This window comes from Phaseolus vulgaris, chromosome 1 (genome assembly GCF_051622355.1).
Source record: "Phaseolus vulgaris cultivar YP4 chromosome 1, ASM5162235v1, whole genome shotgun sequence".
Lineage (NCBI taxonomy): Eukaryota > Viridiplantae > Streptophyta > Magnoliopsida > Fabales > Fabaceae > Phaseolus > Phaseolus vulgaris.
This window is the reverse complement of record NC_143498.1, coordinates 41,062,233-41,089,376: the sequence shown is the minus strand read 5'-3', so window position 1 is coordinate 41,089,376 and position 27,144 is coordinate 41,062,233. Positions and strand designations below refer to the sequence as shown.

The 27,144-nt window shown below is 31.1% G+C and overlaps 4 protein-coding genes across 9 annotated transcripts; 3 read left to right on the top strand and 1 right to left on the bottom strand.

Annotated features, from left to right (window-relative positions):
- Window positions 1-1,570: 1,570 nt before the first annotated feature.
- On the top strand, window positions 1,571-3,429 carry LOC137816167 (zinc finger AN1 and C2H2 domain-containing stress-associated protein 13). Its single transcript, XM_068619248.2, has 2 exons — window positions 1,571-1,838; window positions 2,434-3,429. Exons 1-2 carry the CDS (start codon window positions 1,740-1,742, stop codon window positions 3,193-3,195), a joined length of 861 nt encoding a protein of 286 aa, XP_068475349.1. The 5' UTR covers window positions 1,571-1,739; the 3' UTR covers window positions 3,196-3,429.
- A 2,453-nt stretch (window positions 3,430-5,882) lies between these two features.
- On the top strand, window positions 5,883-14,477 carry LOC137814067 (protein SEMI-ROLLED LEAF 2). Of its 2 annotated transcripts, XM_068616606.2 has the most exons (20): window positions 5,883-6,169; window positions 6,267-6,638; window positions 7,108-7,182; window positions 7,292-7,407; window positions 7,687-7,801; window positions 7,931-8,059; window positions 8,790-8,837; window positions 9,098-9,300; window positions 9,390-9,586; window positions 9,688-9,980; window positions 10,190-10,339; window positions 10,439-10,861; window positions 11,062-11,211; window positions 11,937-12,009; window positions 12,492-12,619; window positions 12,723-12,926; window positions 13,019-13,117; window positions 13,200-13,328; window positions 13,505-13,732; window positions 13,908-14,477. In XM_068616606.2, exons 2-20 carry the CDS (start codon window positions 6,489-6,491, stop codon window positions 14,061-14,063), a joined length of 3,066 nt encoding a protein of 1,021 aa, XP_068472707.1. In that variant the 5' UTR covers window positions 5,883-6,169; window positions 6,267-6,488; the 3' UTR covers window positions 14,064-14,477. The 2 variants fall into 2 exon arrangements, with proteins under 2 accessions (XP_068472707.1, XP_068472708.1); XM_068616607.2 differs by lacking the exon at window positions 13,200-13,328 and having other exon boundaries at window positions 5,885-6,169.
- Window positions 14,478-16,736: 2,259 nt separating this feature from the next.
- On the top strand, window positions 16,737-18,549 carry LOC137814066 (uncharacterized). Of its 2 annotated transcripts, none has more exons than XM_068616603.1 (3): window positions 16,737-16,865; window positions 17,959-18,061; window positions 18,142-18,549. In XM_068616603.1, the coding sequence occupies exons 2-3, from the start codon at window positions 17,968-17,970 to the stop codon at window positions 18,285-18,287; spliced, it is 240 nt and encodes a 79-aa protein (XP_068472704.1). In that variant the 5' UTR covers window positions 16,737-16,865; window positions 17,959-17,967; the 3' UTR covers window positions 18,288-18,549. The 2 variants fall into 2 exon arrangements, with proteins under 2 accessions (XP_068472704.1, XP_068472705.1); XM_068616604.2 differs by having other exon boundaries at window positions 16,744-16,865; window positions 17,954-18,061.
- Window positions 18,550-20,803: 2,254 nt separating this feature from the next.
- On the bottom strand, window positions 20,804-25,117 carry LOC137814064 (Leucine-rich repeat protein kinase family protein). Of its 4 annotated transcripts, none has more exons than XM_068616600.1 (3): window positions 24,615-25,117; window positions 21,807-24,394; window positions 20,804-21,550 (listed from the first exon to the last, which is right to left on the bottom strand). In XM_068616600.1, the coding sequence occupies exons 2-3, from the start codon at window positions 24,142-24,144 to the stop codon at window positions 21,225-21,227; spliced, it is 2,664 nt and encodes an 887-aa protein (XP_068472701.1). In that variant the 5' UTR covers window positions 24,145-24,394; window positions 24,615-25,117; the 3' UTR covers window positions 20,804-21,224. The 4 variants fall into 4 exon arrangements, with proteins under 4 accessions (XP_068472701.1, XP_068472700.1, XP_068472702.1 ...); XM_068616599.1 differs by having other exon boundaries at window positions 21,807-24,436; window positions 24,615-25,113; XM_068616601.1 differs by having other exon boundaries at window positions 21,807-24,436; window positions 24,586-24,946.
- Between the last annotated feature and the right edge of the window lie 2,027 nt (window positions 25,118-27,144).

Sequence of the window (27,144 nt, the reverse complement as noted above, 5' to 3'; positions counted from 1 at the left end):
TTGTTGAAACAAAGTCTTTAATAAGAAAGACGGTCCTCAAACAAAACAATTTGGGAACTTTAGTTTCAAATTATACACTAGTGTTTCTTGTGCTATTAAAGGTAACTATAATACTTCTAATTTATTATTTTTCTATATAGGTGTATCAAACTTATATGTAAATATAAGAATAACTTAATAAATTTAAAAATATATTTTTATAATTATTTATTTATACTGATATAATATTTATAAAAAAACATGATTTTTTTTTTTATAATTTTATAAGACAATCTTTTTTTTTACATTTTTTTATAAAAGCTCGTGTTAAAAGAAAATCTTATTTTAACTTTAATAATATTTTTCATATATAATAATTCAAATTTATTATTAAAATAAGGCAATCTTATTTTCATTTTTTCTTTGTAAAAAATATTTATTTTTATATTTAAAAGACTTTGTTTTTAATTTTTAAAATTATATTTTAAAGTAAATAAAGGAAGTGAATGTGTCTTTATTAAAATATAAAAGGAGTAATATTGTTTATTGAAAACATAAGGATGATAAATGCATATTTAAAAAAGAGAGGATTATTCATTTTGCCTTATTTGTTATGCTTGGAGGAATTTAATTACTTTTCAGCAACCACTCTTTTTACTCATATCTAATCAACTATGAAGCTCAGACACTCCTCTTACATGGCGTGTCGGTATCGGATACACGTATCGGATACCGACACTCATAGAACACGTATTCGTGAAGTGTTCAATTCAAAACAATATTTGTTAGTTTTCTGACAATTCTAGCACGGTTCTAACATAATTTTAAAAATGAAAAATACATTAATTTTCTAAAAACTCAAATTTATTGTATAAATTTTTATTATGATTATAAAAATATGAAACAAATCCTTTTGAACCAATTGTGAAAAATATCTTTATACTAAAAAAAATATCTGGAACATATTTGTGCACATAAATCTTTATTGTCAATTTATATAATTCATAATTATATAATATATAGATTTGTGTCCCCGTATCCTACATTTTAGATATTATACATATCTCCGTGTCCATGTTCATGTCAGTATTAATATAAGTGTCTTTGCTACATAGTTCTTGTAGTTTCTTTTTTATCGTCTTTTGAAATATCTCTTTTAGGTAAAATAAAACGTTAAAAGACATGTTTATAACACTTCCCTAATACGAATAAAAATTTAATAAAAAAATCTCTGAAAATTTATTTTTTAAACGAATTAAGCATACTTTAGGAAAAAAAAGCTTAACCATTGAGTATTTAGATTAATTGACATAAGTTTATTCAAGAGAGAGGAAAAAATCAAAATGTATCAAACACTCCTATAAAAGATTATTTTAGAAAATATTTGTTTATATAAATTTTAATTATAAAAATCAAGTATTTACAAATATAGATTAGTTCAAAGTTCAGACTTGTAGGTTTTTAGTTAACATTGACGTGACGAGTGAAAAGCGCAAACCTTAGTTAATCAAGAAATTAAAATAGTTAATATTATTTCTAATTATATTTTATTATTAGATTATGTTAGATTAGATAATCATTCCCTCCTTTTCCTGGATTTCTGGTTACTTCTGTCATCTCTTTCTTTCCACGCTATATCCTTGCAGTTAAAAAAAAATCTCTCTAAAAATTCATATTTGATTTTCAATTTCTGAAGGGGAAGAGAGAGAGGGAGAGAATTCGTTTTCTCTCCTCTGCATTGGGTAAAGCTTAATTCCGATATGGGGACTCCGGAATTCCCAAATCTCGGCAAGCATTGTTCTGTTTCCGATTGCAGGCAGCTTGATTTCTTGCCCTTCACATGCGATCGCTGTAATCAGGTTCATCAATTCTCTCTTTTCGTTTTTTCTATTATAAATTCACATGCTTATACTCTACCTATTTATACATTTACATGATTGCATTGATTAATTTATATTTTAGTGATCTTACCTGTCAAAGGTCATTAAATTGACATTCAAAGTCAAATTTGCCACCAATGGTTGCAGTGATGGTGGAATTTTGTTTTTTTTTAAACATAATTTCAGTTTCAAATCTTGCACATGAAGAAAGGAAACATAATAACGGTGTTTCTAATGCTGGATTCTGTATAGAAATTTATTATATCATTGATAAAGTTGATTTTGTTTTGTATCAGGACTGGATGAATAAAATAAAATAAAGAAACTGGTAGAATTGTGGATTTCTATTTTTCTGGTTTACAATTAACTTAATTGCTTAATTACACTTTTGACTTCCTCTGTTCATCTTCTCAATTTTTATGAATTTCTCTCTTTATTTTGTGTGTCTATTTGATCCTATTACTGTGTTGTTGAGTAAAGGCATTGATTAGGAGATTGAAAAAAATGCAATTAAACTTTTATCAATTGATGAAGTCTTCCATTGAGTTAACCATGTATACACAATTTCTTGCAGATATATTGTTTGGAACACAGAGGTTATATTGAACACAAGTGCACAAAGCCCAACAAAGAAGATGTCACAGTTGTCATATGTCCTCTTTGTGCCAAAGGAGTTCGCCTCATTCCAGATCAAGATCCCAACATAACTTGGGACCATCATGTTAACATTGATTGTGACCCATCAAATTATGAAAAAGTGACAAAGAAGAGAAAATGCCCTGCCCCTGGATGCAGAGAGGTGTTGGTATTCTCCAACACAATCAAATGCAGGGATTGCTTGGAAGACCATTGTTTGAAGCACCGGTTTGGTTCTGATCACAAATGTTCCGGTCCCAAAAAGTTGGAGACAAGTTTTTCATTCATGGGTTTTTTTAATACGACTAAACAAGAGGAGACAAAGCCCAATTTAACTTCAACAGCATCATCTAACTGGACTTCAAGCTTTCTCCACGTGGCTTCTAATATTCGTGCCTCAGCTGAAGCGAGCATGTCAAAATTTAACCAAGTTTGGCTGTCAGCTAGAGATGGTGTGGGACAAAGCAATGGCAGTGGAAATAGAAATGATGATCAAGGGGAGCATTGCCCTCAATGTGGTGTAAAGTTTTCCTCTAAGACTTCTTTGGTGGATCATGTGCAAAAAGTTCATGAAAGCAATGGGAAACAATTAGGGGTTAAGAAGATTGATGCATGCCCCAAGTGTAGTAGAGGGTTTGTAGATCCAGTGTCCCTTGCGGAGCATGTTGAGAGGGATCATGGTGGTGGTTGTGGAGCTTAGCAAATTCAATTTTTTTTAATAGATTTTCTTTTTATACCAGTGGTTCAATCATCATTTTGTCCTGTTTTACAGCAGAAGAAGAATGTGAATACTAATTTGAAGATGAGGCTGATTTGTTCCCAATGGTCCTGTAATTATGTCATTATTTAATGACTAGATCACTGTCATTTCTTCAAACATTCTTCCTTCATGTTTAGAATCAATCCAATGGCTTGATTTCGGGCGGTTTCCTGATTACTTATTCTGCTAGAATTTACAACCTTCCATTAATTAGCGAGCTTAATTCAAATCAAATTATTTTTAAATGTATAAAACTCTGATATATTACTGACTGAAAACTAGTTTGATTTTCATAAGAGAATATGAAATCTTGTTTTCTAATTTCCGTATCTGAAAAATCCTTATTATGGTCAACTTTCGGTCTCTTATCCTATTTTTTTATAAATAATTAAAGATATTTTAACTATTACTACTCTTAATTACAATAACACAAGTTTTTCCTCACTAATGAGAGTAGACTTCACAATATTATTGAATTTATTTAAACATAAAATTATCAAAATATTAGTTATCATCATATTAGTTTCTCTCAATATTTTTTAATGAAAACATTTCATGTTTGGTATTTTAATAAAGAGAAAAGTTTGGTTGATATTGTGAGTAGAAAATAATATACATTTGACACTATTTATAATAATATTTTTAAATTAAAAAATAAAATAAAATAAATAAGTATTAATAATAATATTTTAAATTAAAAATAAAATAAAAATAAATAAATATTAATTTATTAAAGTGTGAAAAATATGTTTTTATGTTGAGGGTGTTAAGGTTTATTATTACAAATGAGAGTTCATTTCAGTGTATGAATATATTAGACAATAGATTAAATTATTATAAAAAGTTTAATTTAGTTTTTTGACTTTTAAAACTATTGCAATGTTATCATTTTCTTAATAATAAAATAATCAAATTAAACTATAGTTCAAATTGGTATTTCATGCTTGTTCTTGATAATAGAAATAAGAGTAAATTAATCTTATATATATATATATATATATATATATATATATATATATATATATATATGAGGTGTGAGAAACGAAACCTCCCTTTTTAACTTTCTGTTTGGATGTGCATGTACGATTTAGGATGTACTTTAGCAGTTGCTGGATGTGTAATTGTCGTGTGGAATAATCACAATAACTTATTTTCCCTACAGTGTGGTACCTTTTCAAAATTTAACAACCTTTTTGCAATAAAAAGATTTCACATAGGTAGATTAAATCAAGAAATGATCGTACAAAAATTCAATTAGGCATATAAAGGACAATAAGAGAAGTTGCTCTACCATCTTCGCCTCTTCCATATTTTTATACACACAACTTCATATCTTTATTAATTTATTTGAAAATTCTAAATCAAAATATACTATATTTATAATTTTTTAAATTTTATCTTAAACAATATGTGTCATCACGAAAGTAATATATAATACTAATATATACATACATACATATATATATATATATATATATATATATATATACTATGTCACTTTATTAAATGGGATACTAAGATAAAATTATTTAATATATGCTCTGGAGAAGTGTTTGATTTTTTTTTTCTTTTTAATTTGAAGCAAATGTTTTATTACGGTTAAGATTTCAATTAAAAATTAAAAATTAAAAAAAGAGAAGTTAACATGTCATAAATTTTTAATTAATTATATATGTATCTCTTTTTTTCCTAAATTTAAAATCCAAACCTTCTATGTCTAAATAGTCAAAACATGGAAGCAAATTTTTTTAGCTACTTTAGCCAAACTTTGTTAAACCACGCACAAGACTTAATTAAGTTTTCAAAATAGTTAATAAATGTTAACATAAAAATTAGTATTTGAGATTTTTTAAAATATAATAATTTTATTTTAGAAATTAGAAAGTATAAGTAAAATTTAAGATAAATTAAAAAAATAAGGTGAAAAAGTAAAATTTAAGATAAATTAAAAATATAATCAATTAGTATTTGACAAGAAATAAAAATATTAATTAAAAAGTTTTTAAATAATAATTAATTTAGAAATAAATAATTTATAATTTTGTTATATTATCTAGGATGGTAAAACGGGTTGGATTTGCATAACCTGGCTTTCAGTCTACCATCAATTTAGGGTGGTTAATTTCAGTCTATACTCCTCCTCATCCACCTAATTTTTTAATATTATATATAAATATTAAAATTAGTTTAGCAAAATAAAAATACTATACTTTAAAATATTATAACTTTTGTATTGTGTTTGTTTGAAACAAAATTATAGTTTATATGACGAATAATTATTAATTAAGTTTTATTATTGATTTTAATTGAATGTAAAAATAGGAATACTCAATTTATCCCAGTATAAACATAAATTAACCAAGATTTAGAAAATATTGAAACGATTAAATATGCTTTAAAATATATATTACAAAAATAGTAGGTCAAATTATTAGTGGACTTTCTCCTATCTGTTACTTAATTATAAATTATTGGAAAGTGAAAGATTTATTCACAGTTTAATAATTATAGACAAATAAAGTAACAGTGAAATGATGACATGTATTGAAAAAAAAATGAAGATAAAAAGAGAATCGAAAATGATTAGACATTTGTTTGTTTAAATAGAAGGAAAGGCCAGTATTTGTGAAGGGAGGGAATTTGCAAATGAATGAATAAATGGGATAAATAGAAGATTGTATAGGAAGAGGAAGAGGAGGGAAATGGGTCCCTCACAAACCGTTACATCAACCTGCAATTTTCCTTTCCTCCTCATTGCAATCCATGTTTCCTCCCACACCACCATTAACATAATTTTTTAACATCACATTCTCTCCTCATAGATCATACATGCATACATATCCAACATAAACACTTCAACATTTTTCCATGTTTCAAGGGATTCTCCACCCTCCTCCTCCTCTTTCACATTCTCGTACCTTTCCCTCCTTAATTTTTACGTTATTTACCTCCAATGTTTTCTCACCTTTTTCTCATCAAATTCTGATGTTACATTAATTTTTCCTTTTCAGGTCCACATTGATCCATCACCTTCAAAATTTACTACATATGTAGGCTTGCTGTTGAATTTAAGGGACACCCTTTTCAGATTTTAGCCTTTCTTTCCCTTATTCACGTTCAGAATCTGATTTTTTGTGGAAGGGAAAGAAGGCAAGGCAAAATTCTAAACCAAACTTGTTAAAGTTTGTAACTTTTTTAATTATTTAATTGGGTTTTGGTTTGGTATTGAAAAAATGAGTAAAAAGGTCTCTGGTGTTATTTCCCGCCAAGTTTTGCCTGTTTGTGGCAATCTTTGTTTCTTCTGCCCTTCTCTGAGGGCAAGGTCAAGACAACCTGTTAAGAGGTATAAGAAGCTCATTGCTGATATTTTCCCTCGTAATCAGGTTTGTTATTTCTATTTTTTTTTTTCACTTAATTCACCCTTTTCTCTTTGGTTCCATGTCTCTCTATTCATTACATATTGTCATTGCAAGACTAGTTCCTTGTCCAATCCATATATATTTTCTATTGCATGTTTAGATACGTGTCTCGTCAGAAACAACAAATAGTTGTTCATACACTTTTTCTTGTTGCTGTGAAAATCCCACTAGAGCACATTGAACATGCAAATAAATAGTTTAATGTTCAATTAAGGTAGTTAAGTAGGCTAGTGAGGTTGAAGGTAAGTAAACATTCCTATTTAAGCAATTAAATATGTAAAATAATGCAAACTTGGTGTATAAACAAGATCATGATTACATGTTAATTAATGGCCTTAGTTTAATCGACTTATTCATTCCTTTTGTTTGTATTTGTCTCACTAAATACACTTACGATATTGATTTTACTTTTGTTTCATTTATGAGTTGATAGGAGGACGGAGCAAATGATAGGCAAATAGGAAAACTATGTGATTATGCTGCCAGAAATCCTTTACGCATCCCAAAGGTATGCAGCCTTTAAACAAAATGTTCATACAAGTTTAAATGTATTTTTATCATATATCTTGCATACATTGATTCTTGTATATGTTCACTGAAGTTATATGATTGATCAGATTATGCAAGCCCTTGAGCAAAGGTGTTACAGGGAGTTAAGAAACGAGAATATCCGTTCAGCCAAAATAGTCATGTGCATTTACAAGAAGTTTTTATTTTCTTGTAAAGAGCAAATGTGAGTCCATATTTATATTTTCTTCACGCTAGATGGATTTATACATGTCTGTTAGAATGTATTAGAAGTTTTTGGTACTTGGAATCAATTCATAGTAATCTTTTGAATTGATGATAATCTTTAACAAATTGTTCTTAGAATTACAAAGTGTCTATTGAGAAATTTTGAACTAATTTCTAAGAGAGTTCTGTTTTCTTCTTGCTTTTGGTAATCTTTGCTTAACCTTTGGAAGTTATGAGATTTTAAAACAGGTTGTGAACTTTTTGTTGTTGTTGGCAGGCCATTGTTTGCGAATAGCTTGCTAAGTATTATTCACACGCTACTAGATCAATCGCGTCAAGATGAAATGAGAATTATAGGATGTCAAATTTTGTTTGATTTTGTAAATAATCAGGTTGGTTTTTATTGTTTCTTCTACAATTACAAATCTTAATTAAGTTTCAATAATTTGAAAATTATAATTCAATTTTTATTTCTTGATAACCTTCAGACTTTTGACTAGAAAATATGTATACTTTTGCAGAGTGATGGAAGTTACCTATTCAACTTAGAAGCTGTTATCCCGAAACTTTGTCAATTAGCCCAAGAAACAGGAGATGATGAAAGGGCCAGGATGAGTCGTTCAACTGGTTTGAAAGCACTTTCAGCAATGGTATTTGTTTAATAAATTCCACCATCCCACATGTTAAGAACCCTAATATTATATATAACAACTATCCAACCATTGTTTTTATTATTAACTCTTTTATCCAGTAATTTAATTAAATGTCTTAATTTAATTTTTTATCATTAAAATATCAATGTTGTCTTTTCAAAAGTTAAACTATCTTATTACCTTTAGGAGCACCAACATTGCTCTTGTTATCTTTTTCATTAGTGTTTTTTTTTTCTCTCTAACATTTTCATCCACCTTTTTATAATGGGGGCAGTTGCAATTTTGCTTTATAACTATTGCACATTTCAACTAAGTTCATGTTATCTGTCTATTTTAACTTCAATGATTCAATAGTTGCTTTAACTTTACCTTAGTTCTAAGTTAATTCCTAATGTAGATCTAAATTTTTTTTTTTCATTTTTTAAAATAAAGGGTAGTAGATTCACAGTAGTGTTTTATTTTTTTACATTTTTCATTATCATTAAAAGTTCCTATATAACCTAAGTCTCATATTATGACTTGAATTTACTGTGATAAGTATATGCTTCTTTTGCGGTTCACTTTTTTGAGCCTACATACTTAGACTTTATGTGAAGATGTTGGAATGGAATTGATTATTGATTTTCTTCAGTATTTCCTTTTTTTGAGTAATTTTGTCTCCTTTCTTCAAATTTACTATAATTTATATACATACTCTTTTGAACTAAATGACTATTTTGCTTTATAGGTTCGATTTATGGGTGAAAATTCTCACATGTCAGTTGAATTTGATAATGTAAGTAAATTTTTTACTTTTCAATCTTTTGAATACTTAGTTTTGTAATATTTTTGTTATAGTGATGTCTTTTGCGGATGCACGAGCAAACTTTAGTCACTATACTTCTTCTGTCCAAGAATTGTGAATCAAAATGATTCTTTTGGATGTATGCAGATAATTTTGTAAACATTATCAATTAATGCATGTAAGTGTAGTCATCTTATGCAAAATCACACTAGTGTAAATCTTTGTAAGATAATTTTTTTTTTTCAATGTAGATCGTTTGTGTTGTCTTGGAAAATTATGAAGTTCCGAAGAACAACTTAGCAAATGTTAGTCACGAGGAAGAAAGTGTGGAAAATATGTGGGTCCAAGATGGGATGAGCAATGAGGATCAAAGCTCGCCTTTGCTTGATGTGAAAACGAGAAATCCTCCATGGAGAAAAGTTGTTAACGAAAAAGGCGAAATGATTGTAGCAATGTAATTATTTTTACGAATAGTAAATATTTGAAATAAATGTATGTTATCTTCTACTTATCTCATTGCCTTAACATTCATAATTCACACAGGGAAGATGACAAGAATCCATCTTTTTGGTCTGGGGTTTGTCTACATAATATGGCCAACTTAACCAGAGAGGGAACCACTATACGTCGTGTAATGGAATCTATATTTCGCTACTTCGATAGTGGAAACTTATGGTCGATCGATGATGGCCTTGCCATTTCTGTTTTAAAGGATATATTATTTTTGATGGATGATTCAGGTTACTTATTTCACAATACACTTCTCTGTATCATATAATACTTTGTTAATTGTTACTACCCTTTTTGTTTTCTCTTTCATTTTTTCTTCATCTTGTTGCAGAGAAAAACACACATGTTTTGCTATCAATGTTGATTAAGCATTTGGATCATAAAGCTGTCCTTAAAGAACCACATATGCAACTTGACATTGTCGAGGTCACCACTTCACTTTCCCAATATGCAAAGGTCCAACCTTCTATATCAATAATTGGTGCAGTGAGTGATATGATGAGACATTTGCGAAAGTGCATACATTGCTCTCTAGATGAGTCAAAGTTGGCCCCTGATGAAATAGCCTGGAATAAGAAATTCAGAAGAGTTGTGGATAAGTGCCTTGTAAAGTTGTCAAATAAGGTACACCAATTTTTCCACAGTTTTCATTCAAGTTTATACTTAAGCTTTACAGAATAAGTGAACCAAAAGTGGTTTGAATGAATGATTAATATGCTGGTTTTTTGTTGTCACTAAAATTTGGTGAAGTTGTAATATATCTAGTTGTCACACAGTATACACTTATCATAAAGGTAAAGGAAGATATATAACCTTCTTCTACTCATAAATAGGTTGGAGAAGCAGACCCAATTCTTGATGTTATGGCTGTGATGTTAGAGAACATCTCAACTATGACATCAAACTCTAGAACCACAGTCCATGCTGTAAATCGAACTGCTCAAATTGTAGCCTCCTTACCAAATGTATCATATCAGAATAAGGTAAGTAGTGGATATTTGTGGTGTTGTTCTTTCTTCTGTGATTCATTGCTTTGATTTTTATGGATAAATTTGATAATAAAACCATGATTTCCATCCCAGGCATTCCCTGAGACCTTGTTTCATCACTTGCTCCTGGTTATGGTCCATCCAGATCATGAAACACGAGCAGTAGCTCACCGTATATTTTCTGTCATTCTTGTTCCAACCACTGTATTTCCTCATCCAAGCTTGTCTATTTCTGATCGTAAGCCATCGAGTGTTCCACGAACTCTCTCTCGAACACTCTCTGTTTTCTCTTCTTCAGCTGTCTTATTTGAGAAGTTAAGACTGGAGAAACGTTCGTCAAGTGAAAAATTAATTCAATTTAAAGAAAATATTCCTGGAGAGATTGAATCAACTAATAGCAATGGTGGGATCGTTAACAAGTTAAAGTCAATGCATAATCGGGTGTCTAGCGTGAATAATCCTCCCCTACTATTGGAAGTGGATGAAATTGCTGCAAAACATGATGATAAAAACTCGGTGAGTCTCACATTGATTAGTTTTGACTAATGATTTTGATTTTAGTCTAATTCAACTAATTGGAAACATCTAATCCTCACTTTTCCAATATTCTTATATGGGTGCATATAAACACCCACTCTAACCATTATGTGTTTTTCTTACATTATCTTGATGTTATCATGGTTAACAATATTGATCAATTTTTCACTTCTATCTAGGTGTTTCCTGCTCTTAGGCTGAATAGGCTTAAGATAAGTCGATTATTATCATCTATTTGGGTACAATCTATATCTCCTGGAAACATGCCTGCAAATTATGAAGCAATTGCTCATTCATACACTTTGATCTTGCTTGTTTCAAGAGAAAAGGTGATAACTAGATTCATGATTATATTCTTTAATGGTATATAATCGTAAAATAATTTACTTTTTTAAGGGATCCTCTTTGTATGATGTTTAGTGCTTTTTTTCTCCTTTATTCATGAAAATATGTATTTTTACAGAATTATTACATTATTATTTGTGATTGATATTGAAGCTTTTGAATGTTTCGATCCTTAAAACACATTAAAAAAGAGGAAAAACGGATAGAAATATATCTATGAAAGAAGAATTTGGAATAGACAAGTAGTTTATGAGTTAATGGAACTAGGTTAGTTGTAACTGTTATATTGGTTGTACTATTTTCTTTTACTCTTGGGTTATAAATGTTCCAAGGGTTAGTTATTGTGTTAATCTAAGTTCCTATTGTGACCTACATCTTTGATGTAATATCATGAATTAGTTTTATGTTGTACTATACTTTATTCATCTATTGTTTATAAATATTTATACGTCCACAACAACAGTAATGTGATGTTTATTTTTCATATTATACTTGTCAATGTATTATGGAATGTTAAGGTCCATCGTGTAATCTAAAGTCGTAATATTCACCCAAAGATCTAATATGTATGTTAGCATTGCCTTAAGATCCTAATGTAAAAGTGAAGGAATGCTCAAGGTTGTTTATAATATTTTCTTTCTTTCCTTTTAAGGAATGGGACTTTCTTTTCCTTTAAAATAATTTTCCAAAACTTCTTTGCATTTTGCAGAATTCTTTTCACGAGGTACTAGTTCGAAGTTTTCAACTTGCTTTTTCTTTATGGAATATTTCTCTAAAAGAAGGTGAGTTATGGATTATAATTAAATTTGGTAGAGAATCCAATCTGACGCAAATGTGACATGATTGAGTTTTTCATGCGTCCTTTAATAGTATTAGTGGACATTGCATATCAAACAAATCCTATTTTGATATTGGAAAATAAAATCATTCTTCTTTTCTATTACTCAGACTATATATTATACTCACTTATCATTTAGTAGTTCAAAAGACCTTAGTAGTATTTTTTCTGCATAATATTAATTAAGTGGTTTTGTGCTTCTAATGGACATTAGCCACCAATTTGTACACTATAAAAAGCCTTGGAAATTGTAGTTTGGTGAGGAGAATTCCAAAATAAAGTAGCATATGATCATTTTAAACAACCATTTTATAAGAGAACAAACACATTTCCATTGGGAATGGGTGCAAAATGAGAACAGGAAAGAAAAAACTTTTGTTGTTGGAATATTAGTCCTTAGCTCTTAATTCCTACTTTATATTGTAGGGACACTACCACCATCTCGTCGAAGATCACTCTTTACTCTTGCTACTTCAATGATTGTGTTTTCTTCAAAAGAATACAACATTGACCGTCTTGTCCAAAGTGCTAGAAAAGTACTTTTGGAGAGAAAGGTAGTGTCCATATAAAGGTTTCCTGCATCTTATGCTTTGTAATTTGTAAATGTTTTCATCATATAATGATATAACCTTTAATGTTTTCATCATCTGGATTCAGGTTGATCCGTACCTTGAATTAATTGAAGATTATAATAAGTTGCAAGTTGTCAACTTTGCACCTGACAATCTAAACATCATGTATGGATCTAAAGAAGATGATGATAGAGCCACACAAACGCTTTCAGAGTTATTGGGTTATATTAACGAAACACGGGAAATCTTTGCTTCTGAAATCATTAAGTGCTTAGAGAATTTTGCAAAAGTAAAACTTTTACTTGTGTGTTCAGGATTGTCAATAGATAAAAATAGTTGTATTTCTAGACATCTATCTTGACCCTTTTATCATTTTTGCAGGCTGAATTATCTTCAATTAAGGAACAACTGTTGGAAGAATTTGCACCAGATGCCATGTGTGAACTTGGATCTCAATTGAAAATGAATATGGCTACAATGGTGACTTAAATTGGCTTTTTTTTAGTTAATAAACTTATGTGCCTTCCTGATTATGATTAACAACTAATTTCAAAACTTATAGGATGCTTCAATGGCTTCAAATGCTGATGACGACCTCATTTTTGAACCATTTGAAAATCAAACTAAACATAGTCGTGATTTATCCCCAGAACCCCCTAGTCTTCTAAGTGCTAATCAACTTTTAGACCTAGTATGTGTCCCTTCTATATTGTTGTACATTTTTGTGTTCTTTGGATTGTGTTTTAAGTTCTCTTCCTGCTAGGAAGATAGGAGACGAAACCTTCAATAGTTCTCTAGGTCCATCTCCCTAGCAGGAACAAGTTCTATCAATTACACATAAAAATTAACATTACACTTTGAATGTAGGCTTTTGAGACACCTAATCCAGCAGGGAGGATTTCTGTATGTAATGCATATAACATGCCATACAATGATATGGCTGATAAGTGTGAGGTACTTTTGATGGAAAAGCAGAAGATGTCTAGATTGATGAGTGCCCAACAAAAGCAAGATAATTTAGTGGACTCTCTTTTGTTGAATCAAGATAATGAAATGAAAAATATGGATGTCTCTAACCAAGTGGATTTTCAAAAGGTAATTCCTCCCTGTAAAAGTTCATACTTACATTATCTGTTCAATAAATACAAATTTACATTTTGTATGGATGTGCATAAAAATGTATAGTTTCAAATTAAAAAGCTTGGAACAGTGAATAGGCCTACTCTGCATTATTTGAAATGAGTATCTAATTAAGTTATATAAAATGCAGGTGGGCATTCCTCCCTTTGATGATAATGTTTGTGTGGATCTATACCAACCAACTTCTGGTCCTCTTCCAGTGTTTGCAAATGAATATGAAAATCACCCTTTCAAACTTCCAGTAGCAAGTCCCTATGATAACTTTCTAAAAGCTGCTGGTTGTTGATCTCGTAGTTATACTATATTAGTACAAGGTAGTTAAAAATTCATAATGGATCACAAAGGAAACATTTTTAAGGACTTTAATTTCAGTGATGCACAAGGCCAAAATATATCAAGAAATATTAGTATTGTTGTTCTGACCATATGTTAAATTTTAATATTTGATTATGTATAACTTTCTTTATTAATTGGTATGCGATCCACTTAGGCTTTATACCAAGTAGTCCTTGTAAAATGTAAAGTATAATTTCAGTCTGCATTTTATTTTGGCTATGATGTAATGTTTACCATTAGATTGGATAAACTTATTCATAAGCATATTTAGAATTAGAAAAAAGTTATATACATTAGTTTTAGTTTAGGAAGATGTCTTATTTTACTATTTTAAAAACATTTATAAAGAAGTTTCCTCCAGACAAATATTTATAAAAAACAATTAATAGAATATACATAACTTTTTTTTTGTTTGATTATGATTGAAGTAAATATTTCCACCATGATATCGTGCTTAAAAAAGTTAATTGCAAGGAAGGATATTGCAACAATTTGATCTAGAATTGTAGTAGAAAAAGTTATGTTAATAAAATTGCAAAGATTAAGTTTAGTTAATTTTGGTTGGAAACCAAATTATAGATTGAAATTACTAAGATAGAGAAAATTAATTGTTTATAATTTTTTTATCGACAAAAAATGAATGGATAAAATGGTGCACTTGGGGTGCTGCAATCCATATAAAAAGAGGATAATGTCTCTATGATTGAATTGTTTGTCATTGTGGTAACACTAGTGAGAATTGTGTATAAAGGGAACTAATTTATATCATTCTTGTAAGCCTTACCTTAAAAATCACAAATTATGCAAAATTGTCTATGTTGAAAATCTTACATTGATTAGGAATATGATCATATTATAATATATAAGTCACACATAATCCTAATTTTACAAATTGATTATGTGAGGTTGAGTCAAATATAAATTAATTTGTTCCATCTCCATACTTCATACTTTGGGGTTAAATTGACTAATACAATATATGAATTCTTAGAAGATTGGGGGATTGAGAAAAAAATCATTTCATTAACTTTTGATAATACTTCAACAAATGGTACAATGAAATAATATTGAAAGAAGAACTTAGGAATAATAATAATGGTTGATTATGGGGTGATGACACTACAAGAAAATCATGAAATAGAAACCAATTTTTAGAGACAAAAAATAATAAATTTGGTAGCAAAAACTTTGATTACTAATTAAACACCAATTTAGAAATCATTTAACAATAATAGAAACTAATTTAGAAACCAAAATTTTTTTAGTCTCTAAAATGATCTCCAATTTAGTCACTGTAACAACTAATTATTTTTTGTTTCTAAAAATTAGTTTATATTTCATGATTTTCTTGTAGTGAGATTTTTTTTTCACATCTTAAATTTTATTGTTCAAAAGGAAAAATTAGAGAAACCATAAGTATATATTAAATTATCAAAGGACACAAATGAATGTTTTTAACGTCTCTTAATAAAATAGGTGGTATGAACACAAAACTTAGTTTGCCTTTAAGTGTCCCTACTAAGAGAAACTTTAGTTTTTCTATGCTTAAAAAGTGCACTTGCATAACACTTTTAATAATCTTGCATTTGAATATGTGAATCATGTAGTTTGTCCTACAAGTGTACAATGCACAATACAAAATATATGTGAGAATTTGTGAATCCATTATATTTAATCATAGAGTTACCTTCCATCTAACATCAATTTTGTATTTAACAAGTGTGAGAAATTCAATGTTGGTTGGTACAAAATGCTAACCATGAATGAAGAGAAAATTAGGAAAATAATTTTTGAAATGAAAATAAAATTTGATAAATATTAGAGTGATTGGAGTGAGTATAACTTGGAATAATTCTTTATCCTCGATAAGTTACCATTTTTAAGTTTTAGTATTCAAAGATTGGTTTTAAGAAAGAAACAATTACAAAAAGGTGACAAGACTCTCCATTACTTAGTGAAAATCAATAACATCATAATGTATTTTTGTTAATATAACTTTATATTTCTCATTCATACAATTTAAATTGTTTTTTTCTCATTAAATTTTTTTATTTTTGTGTGGAAATAATATAAGAGTCCATCTACTTAGAAAATGATAATCAATCACAAGATGAAAACTCTCTATTGGATACTTATTGATATGAGAAAAAACTTTCTTTGGCATTTAATCCAAATCTTGATTTTTGCATTATTGAAAGGAGAATCTAGTAAGGTCTCCATATTTCACATTATTGACATGTGACATTTTAAGTATTCAAAATTACAATAGTAGCATTTAATTAATTAGCTTTTAATATGAATTCTCATGTTTTCAATCAATACCACATTTGTCTTATTCCAAATAATATGCAATAGTTGATCTGTACCAAATATTGGTTTCTTAGATTTGAAACAAGTTTTTTTAATGTGAAGTTATATGTGGATGCAAGGTTAAAGGGACATACGTATAAAGCGGGTTTAGAATTTTTTTTAAGCTTCCAAAAGGTATTTTTTGAATTTTCAATTTTTTATGGCATTCTAAAAACATTTTCTAAAAAAGTAATATTTTAAAAATACAAAATTAATAAATCTGGAAGGTATATATATAAAATATCAATTGACGTGGAAAATAGAATTTGGGCGACAGAATAATGGGCCGAGAGTGGGTAAAGTAGCCCAGCCCATATATGTACTGAATGCAGAAAGTAAAGGAGAAGCATTCCTGTTTTCTTCTTCCATTTCGTTCTTTCGGTCAATAGATCTCAAGCTTCAGGTACGAACCCTAGACCTCTTCTCTAAGCCTTTTTGATTTCATGCCTCGCATGATTTTATCTCATATGTCCTTTTTCCAGTTTAATTTTTGCGCTTCTTTATTCTCTTCACTGGGTGGATTAACTGAAAATTTAATAGACTCCAATTAGGTGCGGATGTAACTTTTTTTTTTCCGACTTTTAATTTTTTATTAATTGATTCAACCAATTCATTTTATGATTAGGGATGTCTTGGTTTTACCAAATTTTTACATTTTTTTTGTGCAAATTTGATTCCAATTCCAAAATTTCGCCTTAAATTCGCCTAATCTTCTGTAAACTGGTTTTTGTGACAATGCCTTACCTTTGCTTCCCTTTCTATGCTCAGTGATTCCAATGAAGAAACTTGTTTGGTTTATTGTGATGGATTTTATCGTGTAAAATACATCAAATCATAATGTCTTTTTTCATAATCGCCCAACCTGTAGGCTTATTAAGATTTTTCGATGCTGGATAGGTGTTAGAATGTTTCCACATGCAATATAGGGGTTTTGATCTGACAACTTTCGGTTGATGTATCATTCCATATGATTTGACTCCTCATGGTTTCTGTTTTCTTCAGTTTGTTATGTTAATCTATTCAATAATCCCCTGAAGCTAGCATTTTGGATTTATTTATATTTATTATTATGGGTTGTTATCTAATATCCTCGAGTCTTGAGTTGTTCGTTTGTTATGTTAATCTATACAATAATCTCCTTAAGCTAAGATTTTGTATTTGTTTATATTTGTTATTGAGGGTTGTAATCTAATATCACTAGTCTCGAGTTGTTAGGTTGTTTAGCGTTTAACCAGCATGTAGTTTTTGTCAAAGGGATTTCCATTGCTATGTTCGCTAGTTTGTAAGATTTTAGGAATGCAGTTGCTTTACCTCTCTAACCAACACGGTTTCATGCTTTTTTGGTGGTTCAGTGTGAAATTCCACCTTATTTTTGCAATTTTATTGTGTCATACCATTTGTTTAATTGGATAGGAATGGTGTCTCTGCCATTCATATTGCCGTTTTCTTTCTCTCTTTGAATTTTGACTTTTTTATTCTTTTGTTTGTTAGCGTAGTCTGCAGTCATGTCAGGCAAGTATATTGTTTCTGCTATTCTTGGATCATTTGGAATTGCATGGGTTTGTGATTATTATGTTTCAGAAAAAAAGATATTTGGAGGTAAGTAGTGTCTTCCACCTGAAACAATTTTCTTTGTGGCTGTTTTCTTACAGTATGTAACTGCTAACTGATTTCCTCAGGTAGTACCCCTGGCACTATTACAAACAAAGAGTGGGAGGAAGAGACTGACAAAAAATTGCAGGCATGGCCTCGCACGGCTGGTGCACCGGTTGTCATGAACCCCATAAGTCGCCAAAATTTCGTTGTGAAGTCTCGCTCTGAGTGATAATTTTTTGTTCATGAATTTTGAGTTAATTGGTTCCCCTTGGTCATGGGATATGTTTCCATAAACGATGGTCATGTTTGAGGTAAAACTCTTGCAGTTCAATTAGTATCTCTATGTTTTAACATGTGTATGTTTAGTTGCTCAATAAAAGGTTATTTAAACAAAAAGGATTGGTTAATACACATTCTTGTATTCAAGTTCTGTCTATTCACCTTGGTATGAATGTGAATCAATTAGCAGAGTGTGCTAAAAATTATTACTAGTGGCATATGGTGCTTTTAGGCAATGTCTTGCAGTTCCCTTGCTGTAAAATTACAAGTGCGGTGTTGAACTTATAGTACTTGATTGAAATTTTCCATGTGCGGGAAATGTTAATTGATTGGTTTGCATCATGGCTTATTCTCAGTGATTTGTGAATCTCTCGTCAAATCCGAGTGAGGGTTCTATGAGAGCAAGTTTTAGCTTTAGAATACTAACTACTCTTCAGCGGTAAAACAACACGTACAAATTTTGTGGGGAAACAAAATTTCTGATTAACTTAAATTTCTATTCTTTTTGCTGGCTTTAGAATTTAAAGTGTTGGTTTGATTTGTTGTGATGTTATAGACTGTGTTTGGGAGGAAAGAAATTGGGTGACAGAAATATAGATGTTTACTTTAGGAAAAATAGGACAGGGTAGAATTAATAGTATAGCAAATATTTTTTTCTTTGAAAACTGATGAGGAAAAGTAGTACCTGATTAGGAATATTCGGGATTGGTATATAAGGTTTTATAAGGTTCTCAAACATCAGGCTTCAGGTAAATTTGTGAAAATTTTAGTTGACTATAATTGTAACTTGTAACAGTAAAAATTGAAATATATTCAAAGATATACAACTAAACATAATTAAGCAGAATATAAGTAGTGCAACAATCCAAATTGACAAGTAAATATTAAGTATAAATGTAACTTAACATTTTTACCCAAGGGCTGTGAAAATAAAAATTGTTTTGACAAAAAGTTTATTACACTCCGTTTAGCTCTTGCTTTATTTTATAGTTTGACAAATGAAGTAAACGAAAAAAATTGCTGAAAATCAATATTATCACATAACTCAAATTTGAGAAAAAAGTCACAATAATTAATGATTAACAAATTTTAATACTATAAACCTTATTTATGCTACTATTTTAAAACTATATTTTTTTAAAATCTAAACATCATATTTAATAAAATATAATCTTAGGACACGTTAAGAAAATAATTTTTTTATAATATAAAAACAAGAATATTAAATAAATTTAACTACTATTCTTAATTAGTATCAAAGTAATTAATTTTACTCATAATTTAAGTCCGAATGTATATAACATAAGTTTACTCGAATTCCATATTCACGCTTGGGCATACACAACACACGTGCAATGCAAAAATCATGTCACTTTGTATCAAATGCCATCGTGCTTCTGGGTGGACATGCGTAGGATATAGGAAGAATGGAAACCAAACATGCCGTTAAAGTTTTTACTTTAAATAAATTTGAAGTGTTGATTTTTACTTTAAATAAATTTGAAGTGTTGATTTTTACTTTAAATAAATTTGAAGTGTTAGACTTTTACTTTAAATATCCAATAAACCCTTTTTCCAAATTAAATACCTAATATATTATAAATTTTTGGTTTAAGTTCATGAAATAGTATTAATGTGTTTTATTTTTATTATTGTATTGACTCTTTTAATGGATTTCTTATTTTTTTTTTAATATTTTTCTTTCAATTTACTTTTTTTATCATAATAATTTATACATTTTTCATATTTTATTAATTATAGGTAATAAAACCACACATATTTTATTTAAAATCAAATTAAGAGACAGCCACACAAATATAGTCGTAAATTAGTTTTTTGAATCAAGCTTCTTTCAATATACAAATGAAAACCAAAACCTGTTTATTATCTAAACCAAAGGAAGTAGATATGTCACAGAAGAAAGCGACCATAGCAGAAAGAGGACATATACGTTAAGATTATTAATCATGTAATAAGTACTTTTGAAACTCATATACTAAAAAACGGATATTATGAGGTCAGATTATGTAACACATCAGAAATTATTTTTTAAACTTGTGTCATCCTAATTTCCATGTAAAAAGAAGCTGAGACTAATTTGGAACTGAGGTATTACCATTCCTTAAACAAGAACAATGTTATTGATATAATATATGATGTTGTGTACTTAGTCAAAATATAGTTTTCATGTCATAAGTTAATTACCACAGATATGGCAGTTTCATAGTTTCCTTGATAGAATAATGCAATGTGGTATATAACTACAAAGCTGTTAATTTAATGGACACGAAATTATCTTCCTTTAGTTATCTTTCGAGTAAGTTTCTTATGTCGAGAAATATTATTTATAGCAATATTTTGGCGAATGAAAGGTTTTGTGGTGTATGTCAAAGTGCTAAAACACTTCCAGTAGGAGGTACTGCATGCATCATGCATGTGGACAATTCAGATGTAGAGTCTGTGATCTCAATAAAAATAAACTAAAGCTTTTCAGTTTCAATGGGAACAGATTGATTGATAGGTGCATACATCTCCCAAATGAGTAAATAGAATACGAAAACTGTGGACTAGCTTATATGCAAGAGAAACTGATATATCTTTTTCCAAAGTCTCTTGCATTTATCCTCCCCCAACCTAACCACTGTGTCCAACTCAAATAGATAAGCTAGCTGTCCTTTACAACTAACCCTTTGGACAACCTAGAAAGGTGAAGTTCTATCAATGCCTGAATTTACTTTCACACACCAGCTTCACCACCTGAAGTAACTCCTCATACAAGTCTACTATTTAATGTTGTTGTATAACTCATCAGTTCCTCTGTATCCATGAGAGTTTGCATACATCAAATCTTCAACACAGAATAGAATACTTGAGTGGCTTGCTGTTCTCAGTTTTGTTTTATCTCTCGCAGCATTTCCACTACATTCTTCATTTTCGGTCGTTTGGCTGGTGTGTTGTCCGTGCACAGCAAGGCAACCTTCAAAGCAGCAAGCATTTCTTTCCTCCAACCAAAAGAAACTGTGCTAAGCCTGGCATCCAATATCTGCTCTGGAGTTTCCCCTCTCACTGGAGCACTGTGAACCCATTTCACCAAATCTACACCTTCACCAAAATCCTCATCAACTGGTAATCTAGTTGTGAGGATCTCCAACAGAACAACACCGTAGCTATAAACATTTCCTGGTGCTGTTACTTGCATAGTATATGCATATTCTGCATTGTAGAAAAAATGTAAAATGAAGCATGCTAAACACAACAAAAGTAGAGTTTAATTTGTATGTAATGACTGTATACAAAAATTAACCTCATCAACCAATATAATCATTAACATGATCTTTAATGTAATATTGTAAAATTAATTAACTAGCCATACATGATTATGTGTAAAGAGATGATAATGCAAAGACTATTTACTGTAAAAGTAAATAGGATGAATAGATGGAGAATTGCATGCCAGAAAGTAGCATACCTGGTGGTATGTAACCAAAGGAACCAGCAACTGCACTAATACTTGCAGTGCCTTTGGTTGGATCCAGAAGTTTTGAAATCTCTATCTCCCCAACTAACGGCTTGAAATTTGCATCCAAGAGAACATTGCCTGAAGAAATGTCAAGATGGATGATTGCCACATGATGAAGGAAAGCCAAACCTTCTGCCACACCAATGGCAATGGACAGTCTAGAAGGCCAGTCAGGTTGATATTCAGGTTTCCGGGTAGATTCATGAAGAAGCTGAACCAATGTTCCATTGGGAAAATAATGATGCAAGAGAAGAGCAACATCTTCATAAATGACATAGCCAATGGGACGCACAAGATTATCATGACAAACTTTGCTCAGTCTTTCAAGTTCTCTAATCATTTTGTTCTGATGGTGGATTATTGTCTTGTCTACAGACTTCAATCTCCTAACAGATAAGACCACCCCAGAAGGCATGATTGCCTTGTAAACTGTGCTGAAAGTTCCGCCGCTGAGCTTATTTGAGTCTTTCAGAGTTGCTTTAACGACAGCATCAAGGTCTACCGCTTGTTTGAGATTATCAACAAAAACAGTTCCTGCAATTATAGTTGGGTTGTCATTGGTGCTATCATCAACAATTCCAGCATCTTTGGCTACTTTTTCTTGCCTCTCTCTGATCATAAACAGCAAGACAACTATAGTTACTGACATAAAAACAGCCAAACCAGAACCAATTACAGCTAGTATGATTCTGTAAGAAACCCGATGATGGTAAGCCTTGTGATCATCATAAAGGGTTCCACATGAAGGGTTCAGAGGCTCTCCACAAAGCCCTTTGTTGCCCAAAAAACTTGAACTAGGACTCTTTTGGAATGGTACAAATGTTGGCACCAAGCCTCCTAGCAGATTATTTGAGAAGTTCACCTCTATCAAACTCAACATTCCCTTAAGTTCAGGTGGGATATTACCTGATAGCCGATTGTTTGAAACATCCAGTGAAACAAGTTTGTCCAGTTTTCCCAATTCAGGGGGCAGAAGTCCATGAAGATGATTGAAGCTCAAATTTAAAGCTATCTGCAAGTTCCTAATGCGCCCAATCTCAGGAGGAATAGTTCCAGTCAAAATATTACTGCCCAATTGTAATTCAAGAAGTTTTGCACAATTACCAATTTCATGGGGGATCTCTCCTCTTATGAAATTCTGATCCAACAGCAAGTACTGCAACCGGGTGATATTGCAGATTTCATTTGGTATTGTCCCATTGAATCTGTTGTTGCTAATATCAAGCTTGTTAAGATTTTTGCAACTCAGAATTGATATTGGAATATCGCCAAATAGGCTATTTCCAGAAAGAATTAATTCCTGAAGATTCATAAGTTGTCCGAAGTCTTGCGGAATTGTTCCAGTAAATCCATTTGAAGCCAAATTCAAGAGGGTAAGATTAGAACACTGAGAAAATTCTGACACAACCTCACCAGAAAGATTATTATTGTCAGCTTCAAAGTAGGTTAGGCTAGTAAGATTTCCAATGGTCTTAGGAATTGTACCTACTAGATGGTTGAATCCAATTCGAACGCTGGAAAGGGCTTTGCAATTCCCAATTTCCTTAGGCAGTTCGCCACTAAAATTATTCTGGGTGAGAACCAGAACTTCCAGCTTCCCTGGAACGAAAATGGTAGCTGGTATTGAACCTTCAAGCTGGTTAGAGTGCAAGTTAAGTATTTGAAGCTCAGAAATTGAGCCTAGATCATCAGGAATCCTGCCATCTAAACGGTTCTCATAAGCAGTGAAAAGCCTCAGATTAGTTAAATTTCCCACCCAGGAAGGTATAAGACCACTCAAATGGTTACTAGAAATTTGAAAATCTTGCAATTTCTCTAAGCCCTGAAGTTCCATTGGTATTTCTCCCACAAGCACATTATTGGAAAGGTTCAATGATTTGAGGTTTCTGAGACCACCCAACTGAGGTGGAATTGAACCCTGGAACTTATTTGAAGACAAATCTAAAACTTCAAGATCAGATAAATTTCCAAAAGCACGTGGAATCAATCCATCAAAGTTATTATTTGAAAGATCAAGCCGCTTCAATGCTTTGAGCTCAGACATTAAAGTTACATTACCTCGAAGATTCCGGTGAGACAGATCCAAGCTCTCCACCAATGAGTGGTTACCACAGTTGACACCTTGCCAACTGCAGTAATCTGAGTTGTTGGCATCCCCCCATCCAGGGACTCTAAGCTCTTGGTTGATGGCCTGTAATACAGCTTGCTCCTGAAGCTCAGCACCAACAAGCTCAAAACATGACAGACACCAAGCTAGGAGAATGTGTAACAAGCATAGAGCTTCCATCACTGTACAACCTTCTCTGCTGAAGTGAAGTGTAAGTGTTTCCACTTCACTAGACAATGTTTTCCTCCAAGAGCCAAAATTGTTATCAAAACTCTACCAAACAGCATTAACAACTTTTTCCTCTTGTTCTTTTCACCATAAAAGTCCACCTTTCCTTCACAATGAGCTTTCCCTTTTCTTAAACGTGACGATTTGGAACCAAGTATCCCCTTTGTGTCTCTTGCTCAGCGAGCTGCTGCTGCTTGCACCGCTTCAAGGAAAAAAAAAAAACCTTTAGAAGCTTTCACCAGCCCTGAAATGCAGTAAATAACCCCAGAAGCATATCAACATCTAGGAGAAAACCCGATTGAGATTTGAGCAAAAAAAGAGAGAAAGCTTTCACTTTCAGTAAATGGAAAACAAGGATAAATAAAAAGAGACAAAAGGGGAAGCATTATGAACCGTGGGTTGCATATGAAACATTGCCATACTTGGTAGCAGAAGAAAACATGAACTGCAGAGATAACAGAGAAAGTGACTACAGCGATGCAGAGGAAAACGTCTTGAATCTTGAGTGAACAGTGAGTGATGAAATGGGAGAAGGAGCTAAGAGAGGAAGAGTTCAATGCTTTTATCGCAGGGTTCACGGACCAGGTGTTTTCTTATGTCTCAGAGAGAGAGAGATGGGAATGAAATTCTTTGCCATGTAGATGTAGGCATCACGAGAAATGGGCAGTCATCACTGAATGAAAGCTGCATAAAACTCCTGTCTCATTGCATGTGGGGCACACTTCAACACAGCGTTTTCTGTTTGGGACGGAGCAAAATTCATTGGGCGCCATCAATTCTCATCCTCAAAAATCAAATTTTTATTTTCTAATCTTCTACTTTGCATTCGTGAAAAACCAAAAGAAAATAAAAAAAAAAGTTACCCCAAACGAAATCTAAATCGGAAAATGCATTTCTCATTGATAAAATAAAGTTTAGTCCTCCCTTCACTCTGCATGATATTGATATTATATACCGAACAAAAGTTGGTTCAGTAGCAGTAGAAAATCAAACTCACATTGTTTAATAATGTGTCCTTAATTTTCCCTGACATTTCATTAGTTTTTGTAAGTAAACTATAAATATCCATATAAGTGTAGTTTAAGTCATAAAGTCCTCAATGCTTCAACAGTTTTTGCATTGCCAAATTTTTAAACTTGTTTTATGGGTAAGAAAATGTGGATACTAACTAAATACAGAAAATGATAGACAGTTTATGTGTTTTCAGACTTGTGAATCTGTGCAGTGTTTAATTTGTTGTTACATATTTAAAGTAAATCAGAAAATGCAAAGCAGAGATGGTGGAGGGATGTCAGATCCTAGCAAATGTTTTGTTGGTCATACAAGGAAGGGAAAGGGACCCGGATGGAAATTAATTTGCTGTGCCCTATTGTTTCTTCCAAAAATTATCATGGATTTGAGAAGACAATAAAGTTGTGCTGCAAATATCACAATACTTAATCCTAGGATTCCCTCCATGTAGGCTTATTTTATATAGGGAATGAGACTTACCTTTTTCAGAATACATTTCAATTTATTTTGTTCAATGAATACACCCAAACAATGTTTACAGAGGTTCTGTATTTCTGGGAGATGTCTCTCTTTTTTACCTGGGCCCCTATTTATTGCCCCATTCACGTTTCTTACTTTCACCTACATCATCAAAATTTTCTTCTTGCCTACATTTCTAGCATTCATGAATCCAGTCTCTTCAATCATGAAAGGGAGATATTAACAAGTATGCATGATAAAAGGGTTTCGGTGTATGTTAAATCAGAAAGATATTTAGTAACATTCGGTTTATATCTCAGTTATAGTACACCATGTAGCTTGAATGAAGCCACAGTGATTCCATCACCATTCACCAAGTTGCAGTGTCAATTATAAGGTACTTGGATGTGTTCTGAACTTCTCTCTCACTTATATGTGAAACTTCTAATCCTGTTAATTCAAAGCATTCAAACTTCCAAGTCTAAATATAACATAGAATGTCAATTATAAGGTATTTAGATTCATTTGCTACCTAAACTTTTATTTGTTGAGATGGCACAAGCATGATTGAGCAATCAAACTGTCCAGTTAGTCTTTCTTATGGTGCTTGATTTCTACCTTCACCTTCGTGATAATATCAGAATCTTATTTTTGTTCTTGAAGACAACACTGAACACAACTCTAATACTTATTGGAATCAATGCAATATTGCCATGGGAAAGCCAAATCTCTTGAATGGAGTGAGTAAAATGACATGGTTGTAGTGTGAGACAAACCATATGCGTGCCAACAAGTGGCATAATTCTATGTTATACATTAATTCTGTGTGTGATTTTTAAATGGCAGATTCCAGAATCACATTAACTAGGTACAACATTAATTACAATTCATGCTTAAAAAAATCACTAGTGTCAAAAAGCATACTACTTTAGAAAGCATATTTTGTCCTTTAATTGTTCTCTCTATGTCATCATTGCCATCATTAATTACTACTACACAACTCACCACTGTATACTTTACATACAAGGTTATTTTATACATATACAGTGTTTCTTTTAATCTCTCTGACCTTTTTGTTTTATTTCTTTAGCTTTATCATTTGATATTATATACCGTATTTTTCACTCTTTCTTTGTATCTTTATCTTTCTTTTCACTCCTGCGTCCAAAAATTAGGATGTACATGTATGATTTTTCATTGCATTATAATATAACAGACAAAAGTTTTGAAGAAAGTCAATATCAATGAACATCTTGTAGACCATGTGTCTGCAAAGAAAGCGGAGAAAGGGGAAAGTGTTACTGTTTTCTCTTGCAAAGCATGATAACGACGAACGATCTCATTCACCAGATGTTACAGGCTTAGATTTGAATTTCAACAAAGGCATGGCAAAAACGAGAAAAGGGAAATAATGGAATTATATTAAAATCTCAGATAATTTGACCAATTCATCCGTTTAATATTAGTGTAGTTAATAGTTTA

Excerpts from the sequence above, each read along its gene's own strand:
- LOC137816167 (XM_068619248.2), top strand. The coding sequence starts at position 1,740 with ATGGGGACTCCGGAATTCCCAAATCTCGGCAAGCATTGTTCTGTTTCC. Across the intron at positions 1,839-2,433 it reads CATGCGATCGCTGTAATCAG|ATATATTGTTTGGAACACAG; the intron begins GTTCATCAATTC and ends AATTTCTTGCAG.
- LOC137814067 (XM_068616606.2), top strand. The coding sequence starts at position 6,489 with ATGAGTAAAAAGGTCTCTGGTGTTATTTCCCGCCAAGTTTTGCCTGTT. Across the intron at positions 7,183-7,291 it reads ATCCTTTACGCATCCCAAAG|ATTATGCAAGCCCTTGAGCA; the intron begins GTATGCAGCCTT and ends ATGATTGATCAG. Across the intron at positions 9,301-9,389 it reads GGCGAAATGATTGTAGCAAT|GGAAGATGACAAGAATCCAT; the intron begins GTAATTATTTTT and ends TAATTCACACAG.
- LOC137814066 (XM_068616603.1), top strand. The coding sequence starts at position 17,968 with ATGTCAGGCAAGTATATTGTTTCTGCTATTCTTGGATCATTTGGAATT. Across the intron at positions 18,062-18,141 it reads AGAAAAAAAGATATTTGGAG|GTAGTACCCCTGGCACTATT; the intron begins GTAAGTAGTGTC and ends TGATTTCCTCAG.
- LOC137814064 (XM_068616600.1), bottom strand. The coding sequence starts at position 24,144 with ATGGAAGCTCTATGCTTGTTACACATTCTCCTAGCTTGGTGTCTGTCA. Across the intron at positions 21,551-21,806 it reads CTTTGGTTACATACCACCAG|AATATGCATATACTATGCAA; the intron begins GTATGCTACTTT and ends TCTACAATGCAG.